Source organism: Caloenas nicobarica, chromosome 2 (assembly GCF_036013445.1).
Source record: "Caloenas nicobarica isolate bCalNic1 chromosome 2, bCalNic1.hap1, whole genome shotgun sequence".
NCBI classification, from domain to species: Eukaryota; Metazoa; Chordata; class Aves; order Columbiformes; family Columbidae; genus Caloenas; species Caloenas nicobarica.
The window spans coordinates 89,393,283-89,407,294 of NC_088246.1; the positions used below are offsets into that span (position 1 = coordinate 89,393,283).

General features: G+C 41.4%; 1 protein-coding gene across 1 annotated transcript; it reads left to right on the forward strand.

The window, feature by feature from the left end:
* The first annotated feature begins 1,422 nt into the window (after positions 1 to 1,422).
* Positions 1,423 to 11,015, forward strand: LOC135985959 (carboxymethylenebutenolidase homolog). Its single transcript, XM_065629669.1, has 6 exons — positions 1,423 to 1,488; positions 5,592 to 5,814; positions 6,625 to 6,732; positions 8,130 to 8,272; positions 9,743 to 9,834; positions 10,802 to 11,015. The coding sequence occupies exons 2-6, from the start codon at positions 5,600 to 5,602 to the stop codon at positions 10,979 to 10,981; spliced, it is 738 nt and encodes a 245-aa protein (XP_065485741.1). The 5' UTR covers positions 1,423 to 1,488; positions 5,592 to 5,599; the 3' UTR covers positions 10,982 to 11,015.
* The last annotated feature ends 2,997 nt before the right edge of the window (positions 11,016 to 14,012 follow it).

Sequence of the window (14,012 nt, forward strand, 5' to 3'; positions counted from 1 at the left end):
AAACCTGGATAACTCCGCTTTCATGGAGTTCCATTAGCATCAGAAGGATAGCTGGTGTGCAAGAGGACGATCAGGTCATATATTTAGAGAACAGCAGTCATCCGAAATACTGAAACGGCATGTGTGCTGTAACGCTAACACCATGACTAAGCAAAGAGGAAAAAAAAAATTTAGAGTACAAATTGCAACCAACAGCACGTACAGAGATCCTGAATGTGCTGAAGTAAGTTTTGACTTCTAAGAAGAAAAACTGAATTTATTGTTCAAGAAGGAATGGGGAATCAACACAAAATGATATTAAAACCCATTTAATTTCTAAAGTCTAATGTTAAGATTGAGGTAATGGGCAACACTCTTACGGATAAGGAAGCATTTGCAGAGCCACAGTTCTGTGACTAAGTGAGGGGAAATGTGGTTAAGCAACTCTAGTGTGCAAGCATTGCTGTCATTTTTTTTTTCTAGGAATGCTTCAAACTGCCATTTTTTTCTTGTATTTATTTTACTACTGTTCTTCGAAGTAGCTCCCTGTGTGGTATAATTTATTCTTTGTAGTATGCAAGTGGGAAAAGCCAAGAACCCATTTTGAACATTATGACTTAATTCTGGAATTCTTTGGTCGACTTTTTTTCATTTGCTTCACTTCATTTTAGGAATTGTAAGTAAATAACATTGAGAAAGTTACTTAGAATACAGGGAAACAGCTTATACATCAGGACAAAATCTTAAGGTCGCTTTCCCAAGACAAAAGTCTGGTAGAACTAACGTGGATTTAGTGCTACTTTTTAGATGTGCCTCTGAGGAAACAGTGGATTGGGGAGTTTTGATTGCTAATATCCTTAAAAAATGTTACTTAAGGAATAATCCGATAAAAAGAAAGTGAGAAGAATGGGAGGGATACAAGGATCAGCCAGTCACTTGAATCCAAAGTTCTGTCTTGTGTAGATCTTTGAAATTATGTCTCTACTTCAATACCTCACCCACTGATGACTTTAGATAGGTCTTTTACCAATGGATGAATAGTCTAAGGAAGTAATAACAATGCCAATGTAATGTTGAAAAGCGATACTACACCCTACTACTAGGAACACCCCTTAAAAAAAAAAAAGTTTTGTCTAAATGAATTGTTCAGCTACGTCAATGTGTTTCCTAAGCTGAAAAGAAAAGACCTCCGTTGCTTAATACCATCTTGTGTAACTTAAAAAGAAGTTTGGTACTCAGCTATAGCAGTACTCCTCACAGTAGCACACGCTGCCTACACTGGCAATAAAAATAACAGGTATAGAAAGAGTGAACTTTTAACTTTGTGACTCTGAGATATGCAAAGATAAAGGCAGTAACTTACGTAACTCTTATTTGTAGAAACCTGATCCTTGCACACACTCATTACACTTCATGAGTCGGCACTTTTGGGACCTCATTCAGTGGTAAGAATCTGCGCTGACCTCTTGCAACTTGTCTCTGCTGTCTCACACTCTTGCTGTGCTACAGGTATGTGTGGTGGGTGGTGGGTTTTTTCGTTGTTGTCAGTTTTGTTTGATTTGTTTGTTTGTTTGTTTTTAAACAAGTGTGCGCTGAGGTCTGACTGGTATGTTTGGGGGACTTCCATTTTACCTTCATGCTTTTTTAAAGAGTGCGTGCTCACTCATATACCACCAGGGTTCTACCCTTTTCCCCAATTGTTGGAGATGATGGTTCAGAATCCTTTTATTTTCACTTTGAGATGAGAAAGACCTCTCAGGAGGAGGACTCAGGAGAATCTGTTGAAAGCGAAAGAGCCACAGAACACTTGGTATGAAATGCATTCTACAGCAAATGTCGAAACACTGGTACGTTTTGACTACATTAGAAGCTTGTGAGTCTATATGGCTTATAAAACTCACAAGCCAATGCTATTGCTCATAGGCTTGTGGCTGGAGACCATGTCATCAGCTGCTGTATCTGCATCTTTAAATATTTCATGTTTTACATTTTACTTTACGTTTTATCAGATAATGTGAAATGTTTGCAATTAAAAACTTCAAGGATGTACTGACTGGTACGGGCATTGTGTTTGTGTTTCTGGAGTTCTGAAACATATTTTTATTTAATATGCAAGTGCTGGTTTTTGTTCTGTTTTCTGATTTTAGTCTAATCAGAAGAAAACAGTTCGTGAACGGAAAATCAGTTATTATCTCTTTCCCATTATATATTTAAACTGTATTGTGTCTTATATGTTCATCTAATAATTCATTTTTTCCTGGTAGACTTATTTTAAATTACAAGTCCTACATGTTTGACTACAATGTGTGAAACAAAACAAACCAAAACAAAAACCAAAACAACAACCAAAAAAACCCCCAAACGAACAAAGAAAACCCAAAACAAAAAACCCAAACAAACTCATATGGGTAGGTATGGCTTATTTAAAAAAAAAAAAAACAAAACCAAAAAAACAATGTAGAGGATTAGTATTATGTAGGTGTGTTCCTAAAGTTAATATAGCTTTGAAATAAGATACAGCTTGTCTTGAATTGGTCTGTGAAAATGAAATCTCACAGGAGGTTCAACGCTAGCCGTGCTAACACTGCTCGGGATATGCTGAATTTTACAGTCCAGAACATTTTGGTCCCTGGAAGTCTGCGCAAATCCCGTGGCTGCAGGGTTGTTTGCTTGTTTGTTTTCCTAAAGGGGTCCCTTTAGTGCCACAACTATTGAAGTCCCACTAGTTCAGGGGCTGTTCAGTAGCCTGCTTTTCCCCATTTCTCTCTGTGAGAGCATTTGGCACAGTCAAGTTTGAATGTCCTCCTTTCTACATGAGCAAAGCTTTCTGAGACAATGCAAGCAATCTATCTGTAGAGACTCTACGTAAAGATTTATCTAAATTCTCTCCACATTCTTTAATAATTTGGAGATGCCCTTTGCATATTCAAATAAGTTACTTGGATCATTCTGCAGCAACAGGAAGTCAGCTCACCCAGGTGGTTAACCTATGGTCTGTAGCATAAAATCATTAACTTGAGACCAAAGAGCTAAATGTATCTGTGTTAGATTCAGCTGGTATTTTTTGGCCTTTGTGAATTACTTGTTTATTTTCATTTAAGTAATAGTTTGCAAAACATTAAACATACCCTACTGTTACCTTGTTCATAGAACATTTAACTCAATAAATTTTTCCTTATGCTTAGTTTTCCTTTTTCCTGTCTTGGAGGTTGGATGCATTCCTTACTTCATATTAAACAAAATACGATTTTCTACTCTGGCTATCACTTGTGTATTTTTCTTGGCACCTTCCTTAAGTATCCTCCTTCAAAAGTCTGTAACATCCGAGGGTAAAGCTGGTTTAGAAAAAGTATTTCTTGACACTGCAGAAGTCAGCTATGAAACATTTTAAATCTCTGCAGAAAAATATAACTTTTAATTTATTTTAATCTATTATGTGTTTCTACACAGTAGCATTTTTTTTTCTCCAGAACGCTGAGTCCTATATTAAGTCTTTACAGTTTATACTAAAGAAAGTTATGCATTCCTGGCAAAGGCCGGGCCCAAAGAGTTGTGGTGAATGGAGCCAAATCCAATTGGTGGCTGGTCAGGAGTGGTGTGCCCCAGGGACCAGTAGTGAGGTCAGTCCTGTTTAATCTCTTTATCAGTGATCTGGATGAGGGGACTGAGTGCACCCTTAGTAAGTTTGCAGACAACGCGAAATTGGGTGGGAGAGTTGATCTGCTGGAGGGTAGGAAGGCCATACAGAGGGATGTGGACCAGCTGGATCATTGGGTTGAGGCCAATTTTATGAGGTTCAACAGGCCAAGTGCCGGGTCCTGCACTTGGGTCACAACAACCCCAGGCAATGCTACAGGCTCAGGGAAGAGTTGTTGGAAAGCTGTCTGGCGGAAAGGGATCTGTGGGTGTTGACTGACAGCCGGTTGAATATGAGCCAGTAGTGTGCCCAGGTGCCCAAAAAGGCCAACAGCATCCTGGCTTGTATCAGGAATAGTGTGGCCAGCTGGACTAGAGGAGTTATTGTGCCTCTGTACTCAGCACTGGTGAGGCCGCACCTTGAATCCTGTGTTCAGTTTTGGGCCCCTCATCACAAGAAGAACATTGAAATACTAGAGAGAGTGCAGAGGAGGGCGGTGAAGCTGGTGAGGGGCCTGGAGCACAAGTCTGATGAGGAGCGGCTGAGGGAACTGGGGCTGTTTAGCCTGGAGAAAAGGAGGCCGAGGTGAGACCTTATCACTGTCTACAACTACCTGAAAGGAGGTTGTAGCATGGAGGGTGTTGGTCTCTTCTCCCAAGTAGCAAGTGATAGGACAAGAGGAAATAGCCTCAAGTTGCACCAGGGGAGGTTTAGATTGGATATTAGGAAAAAATTATTCACAGAAGGAGTTGTCAGGCATTGGAACAGGCTGCCCAGGGAATTGGTGGAGTCACCATCCCTGGAGGTGTTTAATAGGCATTTAGACGGGGTTCTTAGCGACGTGGTTTAGTGCTGCAGTTAGGTTATAGTTAGACTCGATGATCCTGACAGTCTCTTCCAACTGAAATGATTCTATATGATGAAGAGTAAAAGAACTGGCTCCATCATTATTTAAATAATTTGTGGTGATTCCCAGCTAGTTGGTCATAACATTATTTTTACTGTGTTACTTACTGTAGGGCAGGGAAGTCCTAGTTATGTACCAGGTCACAGAATCACAGAATCACAGAATCACAGAATGTCAGGGATTGGAAGGGACCTCGAAAGATCATCTAGTCCAATCCCCCTGCCAGGGCAGGAACACCTAGGTGAGGTTACACAGGAAGGCGTCCAGGCGGGTTTTGAATGTCTCCAGAGAAGGAGAATCCACAACCTCCCTGGGCAGCCTGTTCCAGTGTTCCGTCACCCTCACTGAGAAGAAGTTTCTTCTCAAATTTAAGTGGAACCTCTTGTGCTCCAGCTTGAACCCATTACCCCTTGTCTTACTGTTGGTTGTCACCGAGAAGAGCCTGGCTCCATCCTCGTGACACTCACCCTTTATATATTTATAAACATCGATGAGGTCACCCCTCAGTCTCCTCCAAGCTAAAGAGACCCAGCTCTCTCAGCCTTTCCTCATAAGGGAGATGCTCCACTCCCTTCATCATCTTTGTGGCCCTGCGCTGGACTCTCTCCAGCAGTTCCCTATCCTTCTTGAACTGAGGGGCCCAGAACTGGACACAATATTCCAGATGAGGTCTCACCAGGGCAGAGTAGAGGGGAAGGAGAACCTCTCTCGACCTACTAACCACCCCGCTTCTAATACACCCCAGGATGCCATTGGCCTTCTTGGCCACAAGGGCACAGTGCTGGCTCATGGTCATCCTGCTGTCCACCAGGACCCCCAGGTCCCTTTCCCCTACACTGCTCCCCACTGAAGAGTTCATAACATAAGTAACTCTAACAAGATTATTATTTATAAAATATAGGCCAGGGGGCTTATGGACTTATGCATTTTAGATCTAACAGTAATCAGCATGTTCATGACATCACTGTAGTGATTCGAAAATTCAACAGTCTACGATACCTCTGTGTTTGGATCTTTTTCAGTATGGTACACTGGGATATTCACAACTGAATGGTTTTCATTCTTTAGTCTCACACATGGCAAACGAATCGAGGCCCTGCCCATGTGATATTGGAGACAGATTTGACTATGGAGGCCGTGGGCAGGAAGTGCAAGTTGAGCACATCAAGGCGTATGTTTGCAAACCACCTGCCAGCACGGAAAAAGCTGTGATTGTGATTCATGATATATTTGGATGGCAACTTCCAAACACCAGATACATAGCTGATATGCTGACAACTAATGGATACATGTAAGAAATACTGCTGTTTTCCAAGTGTCTTCTTAATAAGAAAGATTGTTGAACCAACTATGTACTTTTTTTTTTAATATCTATCTATAAACCATACAAGCGGGAATCATTTCATAGGCTTCACTTACAGATTTCACTAAAGAGTTTCCTGTTTGTTAAAACAGTGTCGGAAGTCTAACATTGTTGAGTAGTCCTACCGTAACGAGACAGTAGGGAAGTAAAAAAGAAAAGAGGGGAGATAGAGAAAAATCTTATTCTGTATTGTTCATTGGGTTATTGGAGTGCCTCCACAGCCCGAAGTAGCCTGCTTCCCCCTCCTGATGCAGTGTCTGTGCAACTTTGCTGGTACGTTAAAAATTCCAGAGAAGCTGAAAGTGATTCCGTGAAGGTACCATGTACCAGCTTGCATCAAAGAAAGACACATTTCCTCAAATACATGAAAAGCATACTGGGTATCCTCTTTACTGTGTTGCTGGTCTAGCATTCCTTCTCATGCAAATGCATCTACCATGTAAACTGTAGGGCTGGGGTTTTTTAACCAGTAAGAATCCGTTAATGATTTTTAATTGCAGTTAACAATTTGTCAAATTAAATAATCAATTTTAACAGGGCAAAATGTATCTGGAAGTTATGCTAAGTCTCCTTATTAGACATAGAAATATAATGAGGGTTGTCCTGCAGGGCTTTGATGTAGTTTGAATTCTATGCGTATTCAACAGAACAAATTTGTTGTATAGTACAGATAGACTTCCCTTTAATCCTTTCTCAGTATGATTTAATAGGCATAACATGTTTTCATTTTTATTGCAGAGCCATCTGCCCAGACTTTTTTGTGGGCCAAGAAGCCTGGAAACCTTCTAATGACTGGGCAACTTTCAATGATTGGCTGAAAACTCGAGAGGCCAGCAAAATAGACAAGTACAACTGTTGTTCCTTGTCCAGAGAGTGGAAATCTTTCTGCAACAGGAGTTTTTGCCTCAGTAAAGATGCAAAATTAGATCCTAAGTTATTAATGGGTCAAATACAGCTGGGTGTCCACAGAAATTTCATGCAGTTCATGGGTTAAGCTCATGGTTATGTGAGAGGTGTCTTTTGGAGAAAAGTAGAACTTTGAACAAGAATAAATGACCACTGCTTACCCGTGCAGAGAGTAGAAGTGAGGTTTAGCTGGGACAAGTTAGTCCTGCTCCCTATCAGATTCCAGATAGTTCAAAGCATACTACTTTGCCATTCTTCTAGCTGTATTTTTCCCCATTATTATCTGACATGTAACTTAATTGCATTATGTTACTGCTACAAAGATGATGAAGGGAGTGGAGCATCTCCCTTATGAGGAAAGGCTGAGGGAGCTGGGTCTCTTTAGCTTGGAGAAGAGGAGACTGAGGGGTGACCTCATCAATGTTTATAAATATATAAAGGGTGGGTGTCACGAGGATGGAGCCAGGCTCTTCTCGGTGACAACCAACAGTAAGACAAGGGGTAATGGGTTCAAGCTGGAGCACAAGAGGTTCCACTTAAATTTGAGAAGAAACTTCTTCTCAGTGAGGGTGACGGAACACTGGAACAGGCTGCCCAGGGAGGTTGTGGATTCTCCTTCTCTGGAGACATTCAAAACCCGCCTGGACACCTTCCTGTGTAACCTCATCTGGGTGTTCCTGCTCTGGCAGGGGGATTGGATTGGATGATCTTTTGAGATCCCTTCCAATCCCTGACATTCTGTGGTTCTGTGATTTTGAATCAATTTCAAATTTGCTTCCACATTTTCATAAAGCATTTCTCTTCCCCATGAGAGACAGTTTACCTATGGTCACATTTCTGAGAATGGGATGTTCTTCACTGGCTGTGTGTCTCTTAAACTTTTATTTATGTTAGCCTTTAAGACAGCTATTCCCATTTATAACATTACTTGGACTGCTCTTTATAAATCCCCTTAGGTTCTAGTAACCGTGATCTTGGAAGACTGATCTTGTCCCCTGGATTTTCCCTTATATTTTAAAGTACAATAGTAGTAAACTAGTGTTGTGGGTTGACCCCAGCCAGCAGGCAACACTCATACGTCTACTCACCTGCTCCCCCAAGAGGGACAGGGGAGAGAGAGAACAGGAGGAACAAAAGCAAGAAAACTCATGGATTGAGGTAAACATAGTTTAACAAGTGAAGGCAAGAGAAAAAACACAAGTGATGCAAATGCAGTCAGTCATCACCTCCCATGAGCAGAACGATGCTCAGGCAATCTCTAGGCAGCAGCAAGGGAGGAACAGGAGGCCGAGGGAACAGAGCTGGAGCCTTAATTCACTTTCATTCACATGTCTCAGGGAAGCTGATGTCGTCCTGAAGTATCTGAGAGAACAATGTGGTGCAAAGAAGATTGGTGTCATTGGGTTTTGCTGGGGTGGAGCAGCAGTACATCATCTGATGCTGAAAAATCCTCATATAAAGACGGGAGTGTCCCTCTATGGTGAGTCTAAAATGCCCATTACAATGTGAGCAGATGGGACCAGGGCAGGAACTTATACTATAAAAGTATTACTGTAACAAAACTCAGTGAGACATCTTATGGAAGAAGGAGGTGGTTTTGTTATACAAACTCTTTAAGCAATTTGATTTTACACACTCACATTGTTGCACTGAGATATCATAGCCAGTAACATCTATGTGGTCAAGTGGTATAGCCAGGATCACTTCAGTGCAACATAGCGTAGAAGGGACAACAATTGCCAAGGCCTCGCTATGAGTCAGGTTCCTCTTGGCTCGTGATGAAAAAATGGTTTCTGGACATAACTTTTATGTCTTTTAGGAGCCACCAGTAACTATGAGGTGGATCTTTGCCTCAGTGTCTTGCTCAGTCTGCACAAGCCTTAGGACAGGTTGCTGCCCACTGTCTGCTTTTCATTGTTTGGAGAACCTGTTTGACACACGTCTGTACTCCATTGCCCTGTTGGGCCAGCAGGAAAAGATGTAGCAGCATTGACACACTGCAACCTTTCCGCTCCCCTGCTGTTAGAGTGCAGGGGCTTTTGCCAACGAGTCACTGGGGCTGGGGTCTGCACAGGCTGCAGACCTTCAGGTCATGACATGAACGACTTATTTCTCAACATTACTGCTGGCAGGGGTCCCTCATTACTAGTACGAACCATTTTTTAACTCTGTTTTAACCATTGCACTCTTACTCTTCCATTCTTAATGCATTTATGTGACCTTTACTATTTTTGTCATAAACCTCTGTACTTCTGTATAACCCAAAGCAAGTTATATTGATTTGAGGTGAAAGGAGGTTGAAGGTATTTTCCCAGAAAATGTATGGGGACTGTTTTGCTGCATGATTTGCTGATCAGTTGAGTCAACTCATCAATGCTATTATACCTCTAATTTTTTACTTTTTGGTTGTAAGAATTCCAAGAATGAAAAGAGTGGCCAGGGCAGTAGATACTTAGTTTTCTTGAAATTTAAATTCAAACATATTTGAATAGTCAAAATTACAAGAGAAATTTGTTCTGAATTTGTATCAGTAGAAATATATGCACACTGAAATCCTAGCCAGGTATCTGAAATGATGAATATTTACAATTATCTGAAAAATGGACATAGTGGGCTAGAGGTAGCAGCGCTGAAGTGTCCGTCTTTCACAGGACCGTGATTCTGACAGTGGTCAGAAGGAGACACCCAAAGAGAAATGAGAATGAGGCAAACATATAATGATCTTTGTCTGACTTTTTGGACAGGACGTGTCTTTCTATCTTTAATGACATCCCAAACCACAGGAAGTTCTCATAACAAAAGGGACTTTTAAGCAAAATGTGTTTAATTTTATTACAAGACGATCAGCTCTAACTGATCAGAATGTCTTTTATTTTGACTGTATAGCTTTAGTAGTGATTTAACCACCTTAAGAAGCACAACACCTTTCCTATGTTTCTCGCTTCCCTAGGAGTGATCAGGTTCTTTGAGGACATATCCAATTTGCTTCACCCCACCTTTTTTGTTTTTGGTGAAAAGGATGATCTTATACCATTGGAGCAGGTGAGTTTCCCATCAGAAATATTTGAAAGATTTTATGCTTTTCATGCTTGTTTTGTAATTTGGTAGTCAAGAGAAACTAAAATATTAGTTTGCATTTTCTTCCTCTTCCACTAAGCCTTACAACACATGTAAAACTCTACTCAAATTTATGTTGTTTATCCTCAACTCAAAAAGTTTTACAGTGACACCAAAAAAATGGCTCCTTTGTTTGTGTTGCAAAAGATGGACATTTTATGTATGGGTGTTCCGAGGAGAAAAGTGTCAAGAATCCATAATGGCAGTCAAAGGAAGACTTCAGTCAGGTTTAAGACAGGACAGACTCTTTAATCATATTGATATTACAAAAAATCAGGCTAAAGACCCCACCTGTACCAGTGGAATCAGCTTCTTTTTTCTGGTATGCTTGTCAACAGCTCTTGGGGAGCATGGGTGGAGAATGCCTGGATAAAGACGACTACCTACCAAAGGGATCAAAGAAGAAGGCACACTTTTGCTGAGTGTTGCTTGCTTTAATTTTCCTGCCAAAAATGCCAGTAGCTTGGAAGGGCCAATTTTGTATCTGTGCCTCTCCTCCCTCAATTTCCAATTAATTCAAATTTCCAACTAATTCAAAACCTTGCCCTATTTTTTTGTGAAGTGTATCAACAGGAACTCGTACAGTGCCATCCTTCTCATGAGAGTGAGAAGTGCTTTTCTCTTTATTGGGTGTCATTACTGTAGCCCACATACTCTTTTGTTTTTTTCAATTTTATTCAATAACATACTGCTATTTTACTGGAGAAAAAAACCTAATTAAAAAAAAAAAATAAGAGCAGTAACAGGAATGCATTAGCATAGTACAAGAGAAAATTATGTCAAGGACATCCTGTATCTCCCAGACAGTAAAAAAGCCAGGACAATTTGTGGACTGTAAATATATAACACATTAACTATGTACTCAGCCAACATAGAATATTCTGTGTTACAGGTCACCCTACTGGAGCAGAAGCTTAAACAAAACTGTAAAGTTGATTACAAAATAAAAACTTACCCTGGACAGACTCATGGGTTTGTACATCGCAAAAGAGAAGATATCAATCCTCAAGATAAGCCTTACATTGAAGAAGCAAGAAAGGATATGATCAACTGGCTGAATAAATACCTTTAACATAAACAAAAGCCCGTAAAAGAAACCAGTTTTTGCAGGTAATCAGAAAATAGTAAAGACTATATTGATTAAAAAGTTCTTAAAACCATCAAAATATTTTGTAGAACTCTTTTGCTATAACACTACTTACTTGCACTTATTTTCTAAGGAGACACTTAGAAATGGCTTTTCAAATGCCATAAATGTAAAAACGATATTTAAATTTGATCTTGTCTATCTTAAAATTGTGAGAATCCCATGTGGGATATTTTCTGAAAGTTTCACTTTTTTATATTAATGTCAATATGATAAAAAATCATTGGAACTCTGCCCACACTTTAGAAATGCTCTCACAAAGAGCTCTGAGATTTTCAGCTTGAGGGAAATATAGTTCTGGTTTGGAAAGCTGAGACATTTTCTTGGAAACAGAATATCCTATTCAGAATTCATAAAACCGGCCCAACATAATGCTGGAAAGAGCGAAGGGGAGCAGGACAATGAGAAGAAATATATGCAGACTGTAAAGGGGCCCTTCTCTCATTTTTGATGCATTTACTAGTACTTCTGTTCCTAGTTCAGTGTCACTTGATGGCAGTAAGCTATGCTGCTGCCTTAGCCTGTCTGTGAGGTGTGCTGTTCCTTTATGCTTGTCCTCAGGCACATGCCTGTGTTTCCCCCATTTCTAAGCCTCCTTTTGGATTCTGAATCACTCACAGACATCTGGATGCAGCTGCAATGGCCTCTTGCTAGGCTGTCTGACCTTCACCCGCATCAGAATCCTCTGAAGTTTAATAATGTCTCTTTCACTAAGTACAAGTGTCCTTCACTCCTTTCTCCCTCACATTATCTTCATCAGAAGCCCCAGCACAAGCTGAGTTTCTGATGTTGCTCCTTCCTTTTTTTCAGGAAAGTGCATCACATCGTTTCACAACCAGCTCGATGCAAATCCTCTGTCATCTCTCATGGTCTCATGCAGTTGCCCTACTCCCTGCCCTTATTTAGAGTTGAATCTAAACCAACCTGGATGACAACATTGTCTCCTCACCTCCACAAATCCTTCCAGTATCGTCAGGTTTCTCTATGCTGTGATTTAATGAATTATCAGAATTGGTAAGGTACAGCCCATCCCTAGTGACTAGAGGAACATCACTGTATTTCTCCTTTTCAGTGCCTCTCAGTGTAATTCACAGAAATCAGGTGGTGCCTGCCCATATCTGTGATGATGAAGGAATAGCTGCAGCTAAAATCTTGTACTGAACACAACCGAGTTTCCCCTCAGTGAAATGCTTGTGAGCCCAGAGAGTTCCTTCAGCTTTCACAGAATATTATCCTTCAAGGTGCAGCCCCTCAGATGTTTCCATTGCCCCGCAATATTTTTATTTTCACAGTCACCTCTGCCAGCCACGCCTGGCAGCTCCCTCGCTCAGTCACCTTCCCTCCGGCTCCCCTGCAAGCCAGAGGCACATGTCAGGCCAGGCCTAAATAGTCTGCGATGGAGCTGCAGCCACACAACTGTCTTTGAACTCCATAGTGCCTCTTCTTCAGAGTCTCCCACCAGGCGGGTCCCACCTCAGGTCCCACATTCTCAGCAGTTCTTTAGCCATCCCTCCTTCTCAAACCCCTCCTCTTTCCCCTTCCTCCTGCAATTCACTGTGTATCTCCTGTGTGAAAACATCTCTCCCTGCACCATACTGAGCTGACATTAAAGAAACTCTCCTGTCTTTCGAAACTATTGCATGCAGACCTCTGAGGTGAAAGTGCAAAAGCTTCCCTTGCTCCTTGGCTTATGCCTTTGGTCAGTGATTAATGCTGTTCTCTGGTTTAGGCACTGCACATTGTGTTCCCGTCTCATTGCTGTTTGATTTCAGGAGAGATGAGCCTGTTCTTAGTGAGTCTGGCCAGCTGAGGGAAACCTTCTTCAGGTGTGCAGGGCTTTGTTGCCTCTGCCTTGGAGGAATCACTGCCATGAGTCATGCTGGTCATGCTGGTTGAAACAGTCCCTACATGTCAGGGAATGTCCTTTTCCCTAGGTTTCCCACACCAGAGGCTCAGGCATGGATTCCAGAGATTCTTCTTAAATAAATAATTCATTTGCAAGGTACTGTGTAGAGCAGCTTGACCTGGGTGCCTTCTGAAGAGGGACCCTCAGCAGAAAAAAAACTTGGACAATTATACCCTCACAATCCAAGCCCACACCCCTCCGGTATGTCACTCCAGGCCAATTGCAAAATTAGAGTCTGAGTTCTCTCCATTCTTCATTGGATCTCTTCATTTTTGATAGACAGGCTGTCAATTAAAGTTCTTACCTTCAATTGCTATTTTGCACCCACAGTTCGAGATAATAAGTTCTTGGTAAGAGCCAAAACATTCTTCTATTAGGTACTGTTGGTACTTTTTCTTATCTCCAGCATCGTAGCTCCCCTGATCTTCTAGCTTGAAGACTCAGAGGCCTTTTTTGCTTAATGAAGCAGAAGGTTCAAAGGTTCACATCTTGCAGAAGTTATGCTAAGAAAACTTAGTTATGCCAAATGAATTCTATATAACCATTTTCTAACCAAGTTCTGTAAGAAGCAGTATACCAAATAATTCAGTAAGTTAAGGCAGTCTATTCCCTAACACTCCACATTGGAGGTGAGCAGTTTCCTGACGCCCTCCATGATCCTGTGCTTGGGCTGGATCTGTGCGGCTTCCCTGCAACACACAGACAGAGGGAAGGGCTGGACAGTGACTTCTGTGCTTCCTGCCAGTCCTGACATGGTTCTGGACTCAGCACATAAAGCAGAAACAGTTCTGACATGGGAGAACTCCAGACATCTGCTGTCACTGCTGCAGGCACGTCTGGTGTGTGTGCCTGTGCAGTCTGGGGTAACAGGAGGATAACAACACACAAACCGTCCCAGAAGAAAACAACGTGGATATGTGGATCAGATAGACTGTGAAGTGTGAATTCAATTCCCAGCTATGGATTCACGCCCAATTTATCAGGGTTGCTATGAGAACAGACAGAAATGGTGAAATTGAACTCCCTTTAACTATTGTCTCACATGGATTT

Excerpts from the sequence above, each read along its gene's own strand:
- LOC135985959 (XM_065629669.1), top strand. The coding sequence starts at position 5,600 with ATGGCAAACGAATCGAGGCCCTGCCCATGTGATATTGGAGACAGATTT. Across the intron at positions 5,815-6,624 it reads CTGACAACTAATGGATACAT|AGCCATCTGCCCAGACTTTT; the intron begins GTAAGAAATACT and ends TTTTTATTGCAG. Across the intron at positions 9,835-10,801 it reads ATCTTATACCATTGGAGCAG|GTCACCCTACTGGAGCAGAA; the intron begins GTGAGTTTCCCA and ends TCTGTGTTACAG.